This window comes from Lontra canadensis, unplaced genomic scaffold (genome assembly GCF_010015895.1).
Source record: "Lontra canadensis isolate GAN:19392208 unplaced genomic scaffold, GSC_riverotter_1.0 scaffold28, whole genome shotgun sequence".
Classification (NCBI taxonomy): domain Eukaryota; kingdom Metazoa; phylum Chordata; class Mammalia; order Carnivora; family Mustelidae; genus Lontra; species Lontra canadensis.
In genome coordinates, this window is record NW_022631022.1 from 13,610,203 (window position 1) to 13,628,235 (window position 18,033).

General features: G+C 38.3%; 1 protein-coding gene across 1 annotated transcript in view; it reads right to left on the reverse strand.

The window, feature by feature from the left end:
* The window catches only part of UNC13C (unc-13 homolog C), a 601,184-nt gene that overhangs the window by 88,784 nt on the left and 494,367 nt on the right, over positions 1 to 18,033 (reverse strand). Inside the window, exons 25-26 of the mRNA XM_032864917.1 lie at positions 17,531 to 17,608; positions 6,736 to 6,813 (exon numbers count right to left, since the gene is read on the reverse strand). Of these exons, the coding sequence (XP_032720808.1) occupies positions 6,736 to 6,813; positions 17,531 to 17,608 (156 nt within the window). The remainder of the gene's footprint in view (positions 1 to 6,735; positions 6,814 to 17,530; positions 17,609 to 18,033) is intronic.

An 18,033-nucleotide genomic window follows, 5' to 3' on the forward strand; every position in this document is an offset into this window, starting at 1 on the left:
AACCATACAGTACCACTTCAGCTCGTTTTTACAAGTGGGAAAACTGAGGCAATGTGCCATGCTCCCTGACGTTATCTGGGGACACATGAGGATTGAGAAGCAGAAGTCTAAGAAGCTTTTTTTTTTTTTAAAGGCAGTCTCTCCTGAAAACCCTCATTAAAAAAATAAGTAAGTATAATAACTGGACTGAGAAGGAACTTTGGGCTTTTTAGCTCCATCTATTGGCTGACTAACCATGAAACCGGACAGAGTAGGATTCAGTCAGGGGTAGAAGAAACAAGACACAGAACTGATGTTCAGGAATAATTCTGTTAAAAGACGCCTTTATAACCTGTCTCACTCTGGTTTCCCTGTTCTGCTGTCCGTATTACTGCATCCATCCACTGTTAGGTGATGTGAATGTGGTCTGTTCAGTGAACTGGACTGAGTACCTGTTGAGCATTAATCAGTGGGGACACAATTCCCTCAGCCATTTGCATGAGGTGCTGGAGGGCCCTCAAGCAACTACAAGAAAAGAGGGGGCACTGGCTGGGTGAAAGAGGTGAGCTTGTCTCGTTTGCATGGATCGATGGTTTGTGAAGGCAGACAATCACAATAGAAGAGCATCACAAGACAATAAAATAGGCCTATTTTAGAAAATGGCAGTTAAATTCTATTTATTTTATTTATTTATTTATTTATTTATTTATTTATTTATTACCTCCCTCTTGGCTGCGGCTTGAATTCTCTTTCAAATTTTATTAAGGTTCAGAGACAGGTGAGTTTCAAAAGAGGCCCGATGGCACAAGAGTGACCCTGTGCTCTCCCGGGAATGCTCTGGAGAATGAGGGTGACCAGCAGCACCTGCTTCAATCTGTAGTTCATCGTGACCTGGGTCACCTGCCCAGAAACTCTTCCAGAAACCTTCTAGATAGCACCTTGCCTTAATTTCACAAGTGTAGCACCTAGCTGAACTTTCCTTGGTAGAGGCACTACATTCTTAATCATATTTATTAATCACCTCTATGTGATTTGCCCTTCTGGCCCTCATTATTCTTTTAATTTTCTATTAAGTCCGATTTGTTAACCATAATTGTAGAGATAACTCTGAGGAGAGAGAAACCCCGTAAGAGCTGAATGCTGCGGAATGAAAGGCCACAGCCTCAAACGCCCACTTCTCCTTATTATCTGCCATCATAAATCTAAAAATAGCTGCTCGCTCTTACTGAATTCAGCCAGAGGACAGCCCACCTTTGCACTCTGTGTACACATTAAGAGGTTAGAGGTTTCAGTTTAGTTTTCGAATTGTTGCAGGGCGAGATGTAACAGTTACAACTTTCATTTAAAATGTATTTTTAAATTTAGAAAGTGTTGGGCTGGTGGGGGAGGTGAGGGGGTCTCCAACTCCCAAACTTTATTACTTTAATTGTTCTGACTCCATTAATAAACTCCCATCTCAATTCCTGCTGCCCTACGGATTTGGTAAATATAACTGGCAACAACAGATTCTTCTATAAAATAGGAAAAAAAAATTTTGCAAATTATTTTAGGAAACAATTTTAGAACTAAAAGGAAGCTACGACTAGTTTACATTGTCTATTTTCTTATCTAAGACATCTGATGCATATGTTATAATTTGCTTTGTAATTGCTGGAAAAGATGAAAATAGTAGATTGATTCTCATTAATGTATTAACTAGTGAGTTATACCACTATTTACATTAAGAAGAAAAGGTGAGACAGATCAGAAACTTGAACATAAAGCTTAGCCTCCATACAACATCACCACCTTTTGATAAGATTATATGTAAAATGTAAGCATAAAGTCTAAAATGTTAAAGAAAAATTCTGAATGTTCATTTATCACTACCAATTGGTCACCTATATTTATGGATTACTGCATGCCCTAATACAACACGATATTTGCTTGTATGACTGCACGCTGTCTCAAGGCCTATTCAAACATATGGAATCATTTGTGTCCTCAAGATTCAAAACATTAAGTAGATCAGTCAAATATGTTGCCCATATTAGGCAAAGGGGCACTCAGAGCCATTTCCTAATTACTGGGTAGCTGTTCTGAAAGCAGAGAGGTAATTCTCAAAATGTGGTCCCCTGAGCAGCAGATCGGCATCAGCTGGGAATTTGTTAGGAAAGTACATTATCAGGCCCCGCCCAAACTACAGAATCAAAAAGTCCAGGGATGGAACTCAGCAATGTGTGTTTTAATCAGCAACCCAGGCAGTTCTGATGTATACTGAAGTTCAAGAACTATCAGCGTAAAGTATTATTTCCTTTAAAACAGTGCTCTTTCAATCCCCCTGTTGCCAGCAAGTATAAAGTTAAAAGGATAATGCTCAGAAAAATATGATAGGGGTTCATTTCCGTCCTCTCCAGTGGGGATTTGCTTAGCTGAAGACTAAGTCCTTACAGCTAATAGGTTTTACAATGAATTTCAATCAGGTACATGCATACACTTTTGGGTCAGATGCAGTTTCTAACTCTTCAAATTCAACATTAAAAAAATGAAAAAGGATATAGACAATGCTTTTTTGAAACAAAAGAGTAGTTAAATTGCTCATGAAAATATACACATGTTTAGGATAGGTGGTGTTATGTTCCAGATTCCATGGCCCTGTTCAGGAAAGTCTACCATGGTGAAATGCATCAAGAAATTCAATTATGTTTTTGAGACACAGCAATGAAAATAATATTGCCACTGTGCCTAATTAGTTTGCTTTGTGGCCAACAGAATTAAGAGAATTTAGGTAAGTGAACAAATGCCCTTATTTCCCCTAAATGTCTTAATGATGACTAACTTCTAGCATTTGAAATGCTGTCAGGAAGTTAGCAGGGTTATGGATAATTATGAATTCTATCGTTCAGATGATTGTGCCGATACAATATTGTGAAGGAGTAATGCCTCTTCCGCTTACAGAGCATGGCCATAATTCTTCTAAATCAATTACTATAAGTTCTCCAGAGCTCCATAACAAATACCTACGACTTCCTGAAATGAAATTAAATTTTGGAATATCTGATTTTCTTTTTCATGTTCTTATACAAATTAGATTGCAGATCAAGGAAATGCAACAGAGTCCTTTTCATAGGCTGTAGCAATATATTTTTAAGAAAAAATGAATACAGGCTGTATATTTATTTGCAGTTGCTCTACACTGAATTATACTAAGTTATACTGAGTTTAATAAGCTATTAAAATAACGTAAACCAAAGTACATCCCTTTTACTTTTGAGGTATTTGAGCTATGTGAGAATGATAAAACGATCATTCACCAGTAATGAAAATTATTAGCTGGCATCCCGACAATATTTTTGCCATTACTATGTCTTAAAAGGACTGATAATGCAGCAGGGCGATTGTGGGGCACATAATTTAACTTCCAGCACAATACCGGGACTTGGCTACTTCATCTGGTTTAGTTAATGTGTCCAAAAAAATATGCACAAGAAAAATCACATGAGATGCTTTATTAAAGAAACACACACACATACACACACCCAACAGACTCCAGGCCTCATTTCTAAGATTATATTAGCTTCATGGCCCATGTGACTTATTATGTTCTTTATATTCTTTACAGTGATCAGAGCTGTCATACCAAAACATGGTCCTCATTTTTACACAAGGAAGTGTGTGGGAAAGTCACAATAGAGGAAAAGAAATTCAGTAGTTAGTTTTTCTCTTTTCTTTTTAAGTAGGGCGCTAGATAAAAAAAAAAAGAAAAATGTGCCCACGTCCAGGATATCATGCATGCAGGTGGTAACAGGATCTGATTAGGACTGCCTGGGGAGCCCCCGACAGGAAACAGCCTCACCCATAGACTCAGAGAGTTAGGCCAACTTGGACTCCAGAAAAAGAGGTTTTTGTTTTGTTTGTTTGTTTTTCTCACCTTAAGAAAAAAAAAAAAAAAAAGGTTTTCAACATATTTGTTTCCAGAGGGAAGAGAGGCTGATCCTGTTAGGAGAGAAGAGCTACCCCAACAGTGGAGGTTCAAGCGGCAGAGAGCTACAGCATCAAGCAACCGGGCCTGCGAGGGGTGAGCACTTGGCAAGAGTGGGAGAGGCGAGCCATGCTGCTGTTAGGGGCCAGCGGAGAAACACGTGGCATCCAAAACGATACTGAGCAAATACGAAAGCAATTAATCATTTGCTAATTAGACTTTTGCAGCAAGAAGTACATATCCTAGTACAAGTGGTAGGGGACAAAAGCTAAGAAACTCCTAAAAGGAGAAGAAGGAGGCAGGAACGCTTCCCCCAACAACACCAGTCAAGGTTTTATAAGGAGTTCCATCCAGGGTGAGAGAAGAACCGGCATCAGGACACACTGAGCTCCTTCTCAAGGCCACCGAGCGTGGCCGCATTAAGTTCCATATAAACCTCTCATATCAAAGGGTCAGTTGTGTCATTCTCGATAAAATCCTTTTCCATCCTTATAAAAGCCCCCAGTTAAGCAACTCATGTCCATCCTGCCATCTACAGGTAACTGTTATTTTGAGATTCTGGTGCCCTGAGGAGGTCGAGTGTAGCAACGAGCAACTCTAACTTAAATCTGTGTCAATCACGGTTCTTTCTCTTGGGAGGTTCAATGTGACACCCAGACTTGAGTTCAGGTCTTGCTTCCTCCTGACATTTCACCAGTCCCCATGCCAGTGCTGACTGGGCCTGCCGAGAGCTTTTTTCTGGTAACAGATGATGAGGTGAAAGTAGAAAACAATAAGATAAAAGAAACTGTGTGTAGAAAGGAGACAGAGCATCAAAAGATGATCGAGAGAGGAAGGGAAAGAATGTGTAAGATTTAAATGCAGGAAAAGAAAGGAGCGAGGGTCCATGCTGCCCCCTAACAAATTACAGTGTTAGAAACTGGACAATTATTTCATTCACAAAATTGCATTTTCCCTTTAAATTATGTATGAGGAATTTAGCAACTGACCTTGCAAGAGTCATGAGGGTAGAAGGCACAAACCCCAGGATTTCTTTCTTCATTACTTTCCCCAGTAAGAAGAGTCCTATGATTTAGCTATAGAGTTATAGCTAAATTTTTCATGTGAAACCCACACACTGCCAACTGGCGATTTTATGCAAGGTAAAGAAAGTATCCATTCTTGTTTGGTGAACAAGCTGCCCCACAACATTTTTGGTTAGTGAGTAGCGTGGCCCACACAGCTTCCTGTGAAGACAGGTTTGCTTTGTCTTGTTAATACTCAGCTCAGCTGGGTATTAGTCACATTAGAGTCCAACAATATAAAAGAGTAAGGAAGCAGAAGTAGCATTAGGAGAAATTTCTGGAAATGTGGCATTTTTAATATAACTTCATCCTTCCATGGTTTATAGTCTTTAAAATTCAGTAAAAGGAGGCAGAATTTCCCACAAGAAATCACTGATCTCTTCATGGCTCTTCAAACAGTAAGTGGACTTAAAGTCTGAATATAAAACATCACTCCAATTAAAAAGGGGCTCTCCAACTATGATCCCCAGTTGTTTGTGCTCACCTAAGTCAGCAAAAGAATTTAAAAATGAGGCTCATGCCCTCACACTGGAGAAACCACTAACACACTGTGAGGAAATGGAGCCGTATTTTATACAAAATAAACAGACACTGAAGCGGAAGCATAACCCATGAAAGTTCATTTTTGAAGTTCTGTACCTTCTTCACACACAGATCCTAGCGCTTCTCACTTGTAGCGCCCTAAATGGCAAGTTCAGTTTCAAAAGACTGAGGCTCTAAGAGAGGAAAATGGACAAATGGCTCCTTGGGATTAACGGCAACATCACACGTGAAGAAGCCCACTCTTAAAAGAAGCATTTTCAGCCTTGTAAATTTGAAGGAAAAGGAATCTTTGCTTTGAAATCCAACCTCACTTCACATACATGTTGTACACTTATCACAATAAGAAACACTGTAATTGAAATCTGAAACAGAAATATTTCTACATTCTAGCTGCCCTTGGGGTTGTTTTAGGGAGGGGGAGAGGTGGGAGAACGCCAACCCCAGGACCTTCCCTCTTGGCACCAACTCCAGTCCCCAAGTCCCTGGATGCTCGTGGCGGTTCGTGAAAGACTGTGGCAACAGCAGGAGGCAGGTGCACAGCTAACATTTCACTGTCTGCCTGATCCAACCAAGCAAATGAGAACAAATCAGAAGTGCAATGGTCTTTAGGTTTGCGGGAAACAGCCAGGTAAAGGATAAGATGCTTACTATCACAAACCTCATAAAAGAATCTTTCTCCTTCCTTCTTCTGCTCAGGGAATGGCAGGTCAAAGATGTTGGACAAAGATACGACACATTACAGACACAGCACACAGCACATTTTGACAGACTTTTAGATGTGAACAATAAACCACTGATACATCAAAAATTGCTAGCACCACAAAGCACATCTCAGAACAAAAAGTCTGATACCAACTTGACATTGTGCAATACAGTGAAAAAAAAATTTGTAGTTTGTAGAATGGTACAGATCATTAGCATATATGTCCATATTTGTGTACATACAACTACATCTATACATACACACTACAGAAGGCTGCTGGCCATCTCCCTCCTGCCATTCACACTGCTAATGCATTTACTTTCAATATTCTGTTGTGGTTAATGATCACTTCAGTTATTAATGGTGTTTTAGAGTATTATCATATCCTGTAAAAAACTTGACTGACACTTTCCATAGCAAAGAGATACGCTGCTGATGGTCTCTAAGTAGATATTTGGTAAATACAGGCATAAAAATATACCCACCTCTTTCCCTCCCATGGATTCAAACATTTTTTCCAGCTGGACCCGCAGTTGCTGAATATTGTTCATCAATATACAGGGCTATAAATAAAGCAAAAAAAAAAAAAGTGTTGTGAGAATCCTTCATACAATAAATTATTGAATAAGGTTACCTTAAATGTGATTTACGTATACAACTATCACTGATGTCCTATTATATTTGGTAATAATCCTTCTATTTTCATTTTACTTTTTAAAAGTTAAGAATGGAAGGGGGAAATCTTACCATTTTGGGGAATGCAATTCAATAATATACCCCAGACAATAAACCATGGGGGACTTACTACTACTATTTTTTTCATTATTAACATTGAGCCAAGTTCTGCTTTTTTAGAGATTTACTTACTTTAAGAAAAAGTTAATAGTTTAATTTTGCCAATATTTTCACCATTTAAAAAACCAAAACACCATCTGAATTTTAAAAATCCAGGGGAGGGGAAAAAAAAAAAAGACATTTAATAGACTCTCTTTGGCTATAGATAAAGCCTGCACATTAGTACTCAAGGCCCTTAATTATCTGGCTCCAACCTAGTTTTTCCTTCCCATCTCTGTCTACTGAAATATGACTAACTTCCCCTTTAAGCAGCTTATTCCCCCCAAAACACCTGTGCTTTCTAGACTCTGACCTGGCTTGGCATGCGGCCTCTTCACCTGAACCTCAGTGTCTATCTGAATCACATCCATCATTCCAGGTTTGAGCTTTCTCTTTCCCAGACTATATCCCTTTGTCACTCACTTGACATTTGTTTTATTTGACTTTACATTTATATTGCTTTTCACTGTCTCACCCACTGACCTTAAATGTACCATGCATGCTGCTGTGTCTTCTGCTTTTTCTTAATCCGAGAGCCTCACAGAGCTTTCCACAGAATACATGTTTAAAAATGTTGTTTGATGCCGTGTTTCCAAAAAGGTGGAAATAGAACAATAACATGCAGGTGGAGAGCTTTGTGACAGGACTACATACGGACTTAGAATAATGGGAATTAATTTATCACTGGAAAATGGAATTGAGAATAGTTATAGAACAATTTAATATTTCTTGCATTCTGATTCAAAAAGCCAGTTGATTTGGGCGAGGAAAAGAATGAAAGAAAAGAAAATGGATATATCTTCCAGGTTTCTGGGAAATGAGCCAATAAGGAATTAGAGAGGCATAGAGAGGACTTAAAGGACAACAGGGAGGTGTTAGCTCACATCGGTGGAAAGATTTTATTATTGCTTCAACCACATTACTGACCTTTGAAAAACTTTCTACTTGATTCTTAAAGTGACCACATCCTATCTTCGATTTATTAAAACAATTTTAAACTTTGATTCTGTTCCTTTGATTCCGGTCATATAAATATTTTATTTCTCTAACACGGATATCTAAGATTTATCTGCCACAGATTCTGTGCAGTAAGCTGAACCACAATATTCCACAAATAACTCTGGTCCCCAGCTATGACTGAGAGCCACTTGCTCTAGGCTTAAGCTTTCTGCAGTATGCATGACCACAACTTTGAGGGATTCAGCATCCTGACCCAAATGCAAAGTGAACCCCCACTAGGGGGTGGGGGCATTGGGATTTTCTTTCTTTTTTTTCTTTTTTCTTTTCTTCTCTTTTCTTTTTCTTTTTCTTTTCTTTCCTTCTTTCTCTCTCTCTCTCTCACTCTCTCTTTCTTTCTTTCAGTCTTTTTTCTTCCCTTTCATTGCAGAAAGGGAAGATTTGGCTTGAATTTGACAAAGAGAAAATGAAGGTCAAAGAAAGACCATGACTCTTAATGAGAAGCAGGAAGAGTGCATGGGTAAATGTTGTATCACTCTGCTCCCCATGGATCTAAGTTAGCTAGGAAGACTCTTCTATGATATTAAGTTGATCTTTTTTGGCACACACAACAGTACTTTAGTACCAAAAACAGTACTTTAGTACATTAGCACCCTGGCTGTATAAATAAAAACCAACCTCCAAGTCTTTTTAATATGACTATTTCCAATGGAAAAGAGCAACCAAGAAACATAATAAATAATATGCATGGATTGATATTAACCCCAGGTAAGGCTACATATATTAAAAAGATGCAGTCATCTAGAGAGAGAAAAATAAATAAGAAACTCTTCTCTTTCATTAAGATTTCCCTGACTTTGAAACGTTGAAATATCAATTTTATGGAATCAATTTATCAAATCACTACTGAGGACTGAATTCCACAAATCTACCTTGAACCTAATCTGGAAAGAGCTTTTATTTTAAGCACCTCTGTAGGTACTGAAAACAAAACAGAAAACACACACAGTAAAGAGAACAGTAACAACTCAGAAATATCATTTGTTGATGAGTTTAATTAGATAAAATAACCTATGTTGAAGTTGTCATCTTTTTATTTGTATACAGTTTGGCTTTGCCCATAAAAATATCATAATGCCTTTCATCTGATCTAAATCTGGAACAAAGTTAGGAACATAAACTACAATGAATATGAAATTTGTTTTGGGACTAGGGCCATTTCTCTATGACCAAAGTATGTTTCTGAGTTGAAAAAGGTTTTTTTAAAATATTCAAAATCAAATAATTCTGATTTATATGTGTTACAGTTCTGTTTTTGAAGTATGAGAAAATGGATTAAAAAAGGTGAAATGTGATGTCTAGAGAAAATATATATTCTGTTACAGACATTCTAACTGTCATCTTTAATTCTGAACCCTGGGAAAGCAAATGTTAGGGGGATAGCTCTCTTTAAAAGTTTCTAGATCAATTTGCAGATGTTATAGGAATATGGCCATAAATATACTGAGAAAAAATAACTTTAATGTTCTTGATACTGAAAGAAATAGTTATATGTACATGCACCGATATACAAGAGAATTTCTTCAATTTATCTCAGCTGAAAGCATACACTAAGCTGTTGCTGTTCTTTCATGGAGACACTGAAATGATGCTTGGCATTTGAATGAGAGTCTAGGACTCATTAAGATATCAGGAACTAGGAAAGAAAAGCACTGAGGAAAAGTTCCTGTGTTGTAATATTTGCAAGGGTGTTTTCTTTCTTTATAAATACTTGATTTTAAAAGTATAAAATATACAGAAAAATACAAAGAATAATAAACATTGATATATGATTTTTTCTCCGATGTTTTAAAAAATAAACTACAGAATGTTAACTCCTAATACAGCAAAAAGTCTGCTGTCTTTAAGGTTGTTTTTCTTTTCTGAATGACAAGAACTATTCCTGGTAATTCATAGCTACCTTTTAAAATTTTCAAGTTGGCTATCCTGATATAATCAGAATTTTTCCTGAAATTATCTGGCACTGTTTCCATTTTCAACATATTACTTTTCAAATGTATTATGAATTTAACTGCAAATATACAGTTTCAGTAAATAAATATCCTGTCTTGTCTATTAGAGTATAAACCAATGGCAGTAAGAAATCACCGCTGAGATATCTGCGAGTTTTAATAAAGTATCTGGGCAACATATTAATTTTAGAGAAAGAAGCATCTCTGGGACCCTCGAGAACCATTAAGACTGACTTATATTAATGAGCTGTCAGCGAGAGGTCAATGAGGTTTCACCGAGAATTCTCTTTAGACTTGCCTGATAGTGGGAACTAATTTTTTGAGGAGGAAAAACTGATATTCCTCCTTTAAAATCTTGTTTTTAAAAAACAAAACAAAACTAATTTTCCTCTTTAAAAATCCTCTTTAAAATTTATTTTGTATTTTAAAAAAATTTCTATAATGTTACCAATATAATTCTCCTAAAATGACATTTGGTGAATAGGAAAGATTTCACCTTCCACCACAGACTACCACTGATTATACTGCATATCACTTCAGTTTATCTTGCTTTAGTTTATCTCTTGGTGCCTTTTATTAAGTTGTAGTGCTGGTTTCAATTTTATAAAGATTTTCTTTCATTTTTTTAATTTAATTTTATTTTTCCAGTGTTCCAAGATTTTCTTAATCATCTATAAAAGAAAAGGCTAAGTTAATGATTTAGAGGAGAAACCAGTATTACTTCTTACACAAACTATCTCTCAATTTATTTGAAAGCTGAAAGAAAAATTGTACTTAATTAAATTGTACCAGTGTCCAAACTATGTGACTGGTATCAACATAAACAAGTTTTTAATTCCTAGGTCTCTGCTTCAGTGTTTTATGATTATGTGGGTTTTTAATTGTTTATGTGAGTCTTCTCCCTATTGTCATTGAATACCACAAGTTGGCTTGGCATTGAGATGCTCTCAACCTTCCCCTGATTTCTGTACTGTAGCCAGACTGGGATTCCCAGAGAAGTATTCAAACAATTTCGTGAGAACCCTATTCCCTATTACCCTTGAAAATAGAAAGAAAGAAAGAAAATCTCTTGCTTACTCATTTGTTTTTTAAAAAATGGATCTCAAGAGAGGAGTCAAGATGGCGGAGAAGTAGCAGGCTGAGACTACTTCAGGTAGCGGGAGATCAGCTAGATAGCTTATCTAAAGATTGCAAACACCTACAAATCCAACAGGAGATCGAAGAGAAGAACAGCAGTTCTAGAAACAGAAAATCAACCACTTTCTGAAAGGTAGGACTGGCGGAGAAGTGAATCCAAAGCGACGGAAGATAGACCGCGGGGGGAGGGGCCGGCTTCCGGCAAGTGGTGGAGCAACGGAGCACAAAATCAGGACTTTTAAAAGTCTGTTCCACTGAGGGACATCGCTCCAGAGGCTTAACTGGTGAAGCCCACGCGGGGTCAGCATGGCCTCAGGTCCCGCAGGGTCACAGAAGGATCAGGGGTGTCTGAGTGTCGCAGAGCTTACAGGTATTAGAACAGGGAAGCCGGCTACAGAGACAGAGCTGAGGAGTGACTCTCAGCTTGGGGTTACCTTGAACCGATTGCAGGCTTGGTGAGCTCGGAGCATGGCCGGGGCCAGGCAGACGGGAGTAATTGGGCGCTGTTCTCTGAGGGCGCACTGAGGAGTGGGGCCCTGGGCTCTCGGCTCCTGCGGGCCGGAGACTGGGAGGCCGCCATCTTCATTCCCATCCTCCAGAACTCTACGGAAAGTGCTCAGGGAACAAAAGCTCCCGAAAGCAAACCCGAGCAGATTACTCAGCCTGGCCCCTGGTAAGGGCAGTGCAAGTCCGCCTGGGGCAAAGACACTTGAGAATCACTACAACAGGCCCCTCCCCCAGAAGATCAGCAAGAAACCCAGCCAGGACCAAGTTCACCTACCAAGGAGTGCAGTTTCAATACCAAGGAGAGCAGTGGAATTCCAGAGGAGGAGAAAGCCAAGCACGGAACTCCTGGCTCTCTCCCCATGATTCTTTAGGCTTGCAGTTAATTTAATTTTTTTTTCATTTTCAATTTTTTTTTCTCTTCTTCTGCTATTTTTCTAGCTTTTACCCTTTTCTTTTTTAACGTTTTTTAACTAGTTTATCTAATACATATATATTTTTTTTTCCTTCTTTATATTTTTTCTTTATTCGTTTTCTTTTTTTAATTGTTTCTTTTTTTTTTTTCTCTGAACCTTTTTATCCCTTTTCTCCCCCCTCATGATTTGGGATCTCTTCTGATTTGGCTAAAGCATATTTTCCTGGGGTTGTTGCCTCCCTTTTAGTATTTTACTTGTTCTTTCATATACTCTTATCTGGACAAAATGACAAGGTGGAAAAATTCACCACAAAAAAAGAACAAGAGGCAGTACCAAAGGCTAGGGAGCTAATCAATACAGATATTGGTAATATGTCAGATCTAGAGCTCAGAATGATGATTCTCAATGTTCTAGCCAGGCTCGAAAAAGGCATGGAAGATATTAGAGAAACCCTCTCAGGAGATGTAAAAGCCCTTTCTGGAGAAATAAAAGAACTAAAATCTAACCAAGTTGCAATCAAAAAAGCTATTAATGAGGTGCAAGTGAAAATGGAGGCTCTCACTGCTAGGATAAATGAGCAGAAGAAAGAATTAGCGATATAGAAGACCAAATGACAGAGAATAAAGAAGCTGAGCAAAAGAGGGACAAACAGCTACTGGACCACGGGGGGAAAATTCGAGAGATAAGTGACACCATAAGACGAAACAACATTAGAATAATTGGGATTCTGGAAGAAGAAGAAAGAGGGGAGCAGAAGGTATATTGGAGAGAATTATTGGAGAGAATTTCCCCAACATGGCAAAGAGAACAAGCATCAAAATCCAGGAGGTGCAGAGAACCCTCCTCAAAATCAATAAGAATAGGTCCACACCCCGTCACCTAATAGTAAAATTTACAAGTCTTAGTGACAAAGAGAAAATCCTGAAAGCAGCCCAGGAAAAGAAGTCTGTAACATACAATGGTAAAAATATTAGATTGGCAGCAGACTTATCCACAGTGACCTGGCAGGCCAGAAAGAGCTGGCATGATATATTCAGAGCACTAAACGAGAAAAACATGCAGCCAAGAATACTATATCCAGCTAGGCTATCATTGAAAATAGAAGGAGAGATTAAAAGCTTCCAGGACAAACAAAAACTGAAAGAATTTGAAAACACGAAACTAGCTTTACAGGAAATATTGAAAGGGGTCCTCTAAGCAAAGACAGAGCCTAAAAGTAGTAGATCAGAAAGGAACAGAGACAATATACAGTAACAGTCACCTTACAGACAATACAATGGCACTAAATTCATATCTCTCAATAGTTACCCTGAATGTTAATGGGCTAAATGCCCCAATCAAAAGACACAGGGTATCAGAATGGATAAAAAAACAAAACCCATCTATATGTTGCCTACAAGAAACTCATCTTAAACCCAAAGACACCTTCAGATTTAAAGTGAGGGGGTGGAAAAGAATTTACCATGCTAATGGACATCAGAAGAAAGCAGGAGTGGCAATCCTTATATCAGATCAATTAGATTTTAAGCCAAAGACTATAATAAGAGATGAGGAAGGACACTATATCCTACTCAAAGGATCTGTCCAACAAGAAGATCTAACAATTTTAAATATCTATGCCCCTAACATGGGAGCAGCCAACTATATAAACCAATTAATAACAAAATCAAAGAAACACATCCACAATAATACAATAATAGTAGGGGACTTTAACACTCCCCTCACTGAAATGGACAGATCATCCAAGCAAAAGATCAACAAGGAAATAAAGGCCTTAACTGACACACTGGACCAGATGGATATCACAGATATATTCAGAACATTTCATCCCAAAGCAACAGAATACACATTCTTCTCTAGTGCACATGGAACATTCTCCAGAATAGGTCACAACCTCGGTCCTAAATCAGGTCTCAATCGGTATCAAAAGATTGGGATCATTCCCTGAATATTTTCAGACCACAATGCTCTGAAGCTAGAACTCAATCACAAGAGGAAATTTGGAAAGAACCCAAATACATGGAGACTAAACAGCATCCTTCTAAAGAATGAATGGGTCAACCAGGAAATTAAAGAAGAATTGAAAAAATTCATGGAAACAAATGATAATGAAAACACAACGGTTCAAAATCTGTGGGACACAGCAAAGGCATTCCTGAGAGGAAAATATATAGCTGTACAAACCTTTCTCAAGAAACAAGAGAGGTCTCAGGTACACAACGTAACCCTACACCTAAAGGAGCTGGAGAAAGAACAAGAAAGAAACCCTAAACCCAGCAGGAGAAGAGAAATCATAAAGATCAGAGCAGAAATCAATGACATAGAAACCAAAAAAACAATAGAACAAATCAACGAAACTAGGAGCTGGTTCTTTGAAAGAATTAATAAGATTGATAAACCACTGGCCAGATTCATCAAAAAGAAAAGAGAAATGACCTAAATAAATAAAACCATGAATGAAAGAGGAGAGATCACAACTAACACCAAAGAAATACAGACAATTATAAGAACATACTATGAGCAACTCTACGCCAACAAATTTGACAATCTGGAAGAAATGGATGCATTCCTAGAGACATATAAACTACCACAATTGAACCAGGAAGAAATAGAAAGCCTGAACAGACCCATAACCAGTAAGGAGATTGAAACAGTCATCAAAAATCTCCAAACAAACAAAAGCCCAGGGCCCGACGGCTTCCCCGGGGAATTCTACCAAACATTTAAAGAAGAACTAATTCCTATTCTCCTGAAACTGTTCCAAAGAATAGAAATGGAAGGAAAACTTCCAAACTCATTTTATGAGGCCAGCATCACCTTGATCCCAAAACCAGACAAGGATCCCATCAAAAAAGAGAACTACAGACCATTATCCTTGATGAACACAGATGCAAAAATTCTCACCAAAATACTAGCCAATAGGATTCAACAGTACATTAAAAGGATTATTCACCACGACCAAGTGGGATTTATTCCAGGGCTGCAAGGTTGGTTCAACATCCGCAAATCAATCAATGTGATACAACACATTAATAAAAGAAAGAACAAGAACCACATGATACTCTCAATAGATGCTGAAAAAGCATTTGACAAAGTACAGCATCGTTTGCTGATCAAAACTCTTCAAAGTGTAGGGATAGAGGGCACATACCTCAATATTATCAACGCCAGCTATGAAAAACCCATCGCAAATATCATTCTCAATGGAGAAAAACTGAAAGCTTTTCCGCTAAGGTCAGGAACACGGCAGGGATGTCCGTTATCACCACTGCTATTCAACATAGTACTAGAAGTCCTAGCCTCAGCAATCAGACAACAAAAAGAAATTAAAGGCATCCAAATCGGCAAAGAAGAAGTCAAACTATCACTCTTCACAGATGATATGATACTATATGTGGAAAACCCAAAAGACTCCACTCCAAAACTGCTAGAACTGGTACAGGAATTCAGTAAAGTGTCAGGATATAAAATCAATGCACAGAAATCAGTTGCATTTCTCTACACCAACAACAAGACAGAAGAAAGAGAAATTACGGAGTCAATCCCATTTACAATTGCACCCAAAACTATAAGATACCTAGGAATAAACCTAACCAAAGAGCCTAAGAATCTATACACAGAAAACTATAAAGTACTCATGAAAGAAATTGAGGAAGACACAAAGAAATGGAAAAATGTTCCATGCTCCTGGATTGGAAGAATAAATATTGTGGAAATGTCTATGCTACCTAAAGCAATCTACACATTTAATGCAATTCCTATCAAAGTACCATCCATTTTTTTCACGAAATGGAACAAATAATCCTAAAATTTATATGGAACCAGAAAAGACTGCGAATAGCCAAAGGAATATTCAAAAAGAAAGCCAAAGTTGGTGGCATCACAATGCCGGACATCAAGCTCTATTACAAAGCTGGCATCATCAAGACAGCATGGTACTGGCCCAAAAACAGACACATAGATCAATGGAACAGAATAGAGAGCCCAGAAATAGACCCTCAACTCTATGGTCAACTAAACTTCGACAAAGCAGGGAAGAATGTCCAATGGAAAAAAGTCAGCCTCTTCAATAAATGGTGTTGGGAAAACTGGATAGCCACATGCAGAAAAATGAAATTGGATCATTTCCTTACACCACACTTGAAAATAGACTCAAAATGGATGAAGGACCTCAATGTGGGAAAGGAATCCATCAAAATCCTTGAGGAGAACACAGGCAGCAACCTCTTTGACCTCAGCCGCAGCAACATCTTCCTAGGAACATCGCCAAAGGCAAGGGAAGCAAGGGCAAAAATGAACTATTGAGATTTTATCAGGATCAAAAGCTTTTGAACAGCAAAGGAAACAGTTAACAAAACCAAAAGACAACTGACAGAATGGGAGAAGATATTTGCAAACGACATATCAGATAAAGGGCTAGTGTCCAAAATCTATAATGAACTTAGCAAACTCAACACCCAAAGAACAAATAATCCAATCAAGAAATGGGCAGAAGACATGAACAGACATTTCTGCAACGAAGTCATCCAGATGGCCAACAGGCACATGAAAAAGTGCTCCATATCACTTGGCATCAGGGAAATACAAATCAAAACCACAGTGAGATATCACCTCACACCAGTCAGAATGGCTAAAATTAACAAGTCAGGAAATGACACATGCTGGCGAGGATGCGGAGAAAGGGGAATCCTCCTACACTGTTGGTGGGAATGCAAGCTGGTGCAACCACTCTGGAAAACAGCATGGAGATTCCTCAAAACATTGAAAATAGAACTACCCTATGACCCAGCAATTGCACTGCTGGGTATTTACCCTAAAGATACAAACATAGTGATCCAAAGGGGCACGTGCACCCGAATGTTTATAGCAGCAATGTCTATAATAGCAAAACTATGGAAAGAACCCAGATGTCCATCAACAGACAAATGGATAAAGAAGATGTGATATATATACACAATGGAATACTATGCAGCCATCTAAAGAAATGAAATCTTGCCATTTGCGATGACGTGGATGGAACTAGAGGGTATCATGCTTAGCGAAATAAGTCAATCGGAGAAAAACAACTGTCATATGATCTCCCTGATATGAGGGAGAGGAGATGCAACATGGGGCGTTAAGGGGGTAGGAGAAGAGTAAATGAAACAAGATGGGATTGGGAGGGAGACAAACCATAAGTGACTCTTAATCTCACAAAACAAACTGAGGGTTGATGGGGGGAGGGGGGTTGGGAGAGAGGGGGATCGGTTTATAGACATTGGGGAGGGTATGTGCTATGGTGAGTGTTATGAAGTATGTAAACCTGGCAATTCACAGGCCTGTACCCCTGTGGATAAAAATATATGTTTATAAAAAATAAAATTAAAAAAAAAATGGATCTCAACTGAGGAATACGTGAAAGCAGACACAGGTTTACTTACCACATTTTCCTTATCACAATATGAACTGAAGTCACTTGATAGGATCGCAGCATACTGAAGCAGTACTTTATTGATAGTCTAGAGGAAAAGCAGGAAATGTACCCGGTTAAATGTATCCAGTTATACACGCACTAGCCAGCTTAATGCTAACCAGGCAAACTTTTCACGTCTTTTTCAGCTAAGAGAGGGACAGATGCAGTGATTAAATGTATACCTTTGCCAAAAGAAGGATTTCAAACTACCATGCTTAGATGACAATTTGTAATATTTCTGAGTACATGTGAAAGATATTCTACATGAACTCATTAATTCATTCCATTTTAACATAATCTGCTCCATCCTGAAATTCTTTATTTCTAACTTTACTAAGTACGCAGAAGAGACATGATTTTGTGGCAGCCTCCTCTATGCTTGGATGCTTACTACCTAGCGACCCTAATGCTCTTTTTTTCCCCCTTAATAACCGAACTTTTCTTTGACTCCTTCCTCTTGGTTTCCAGTTC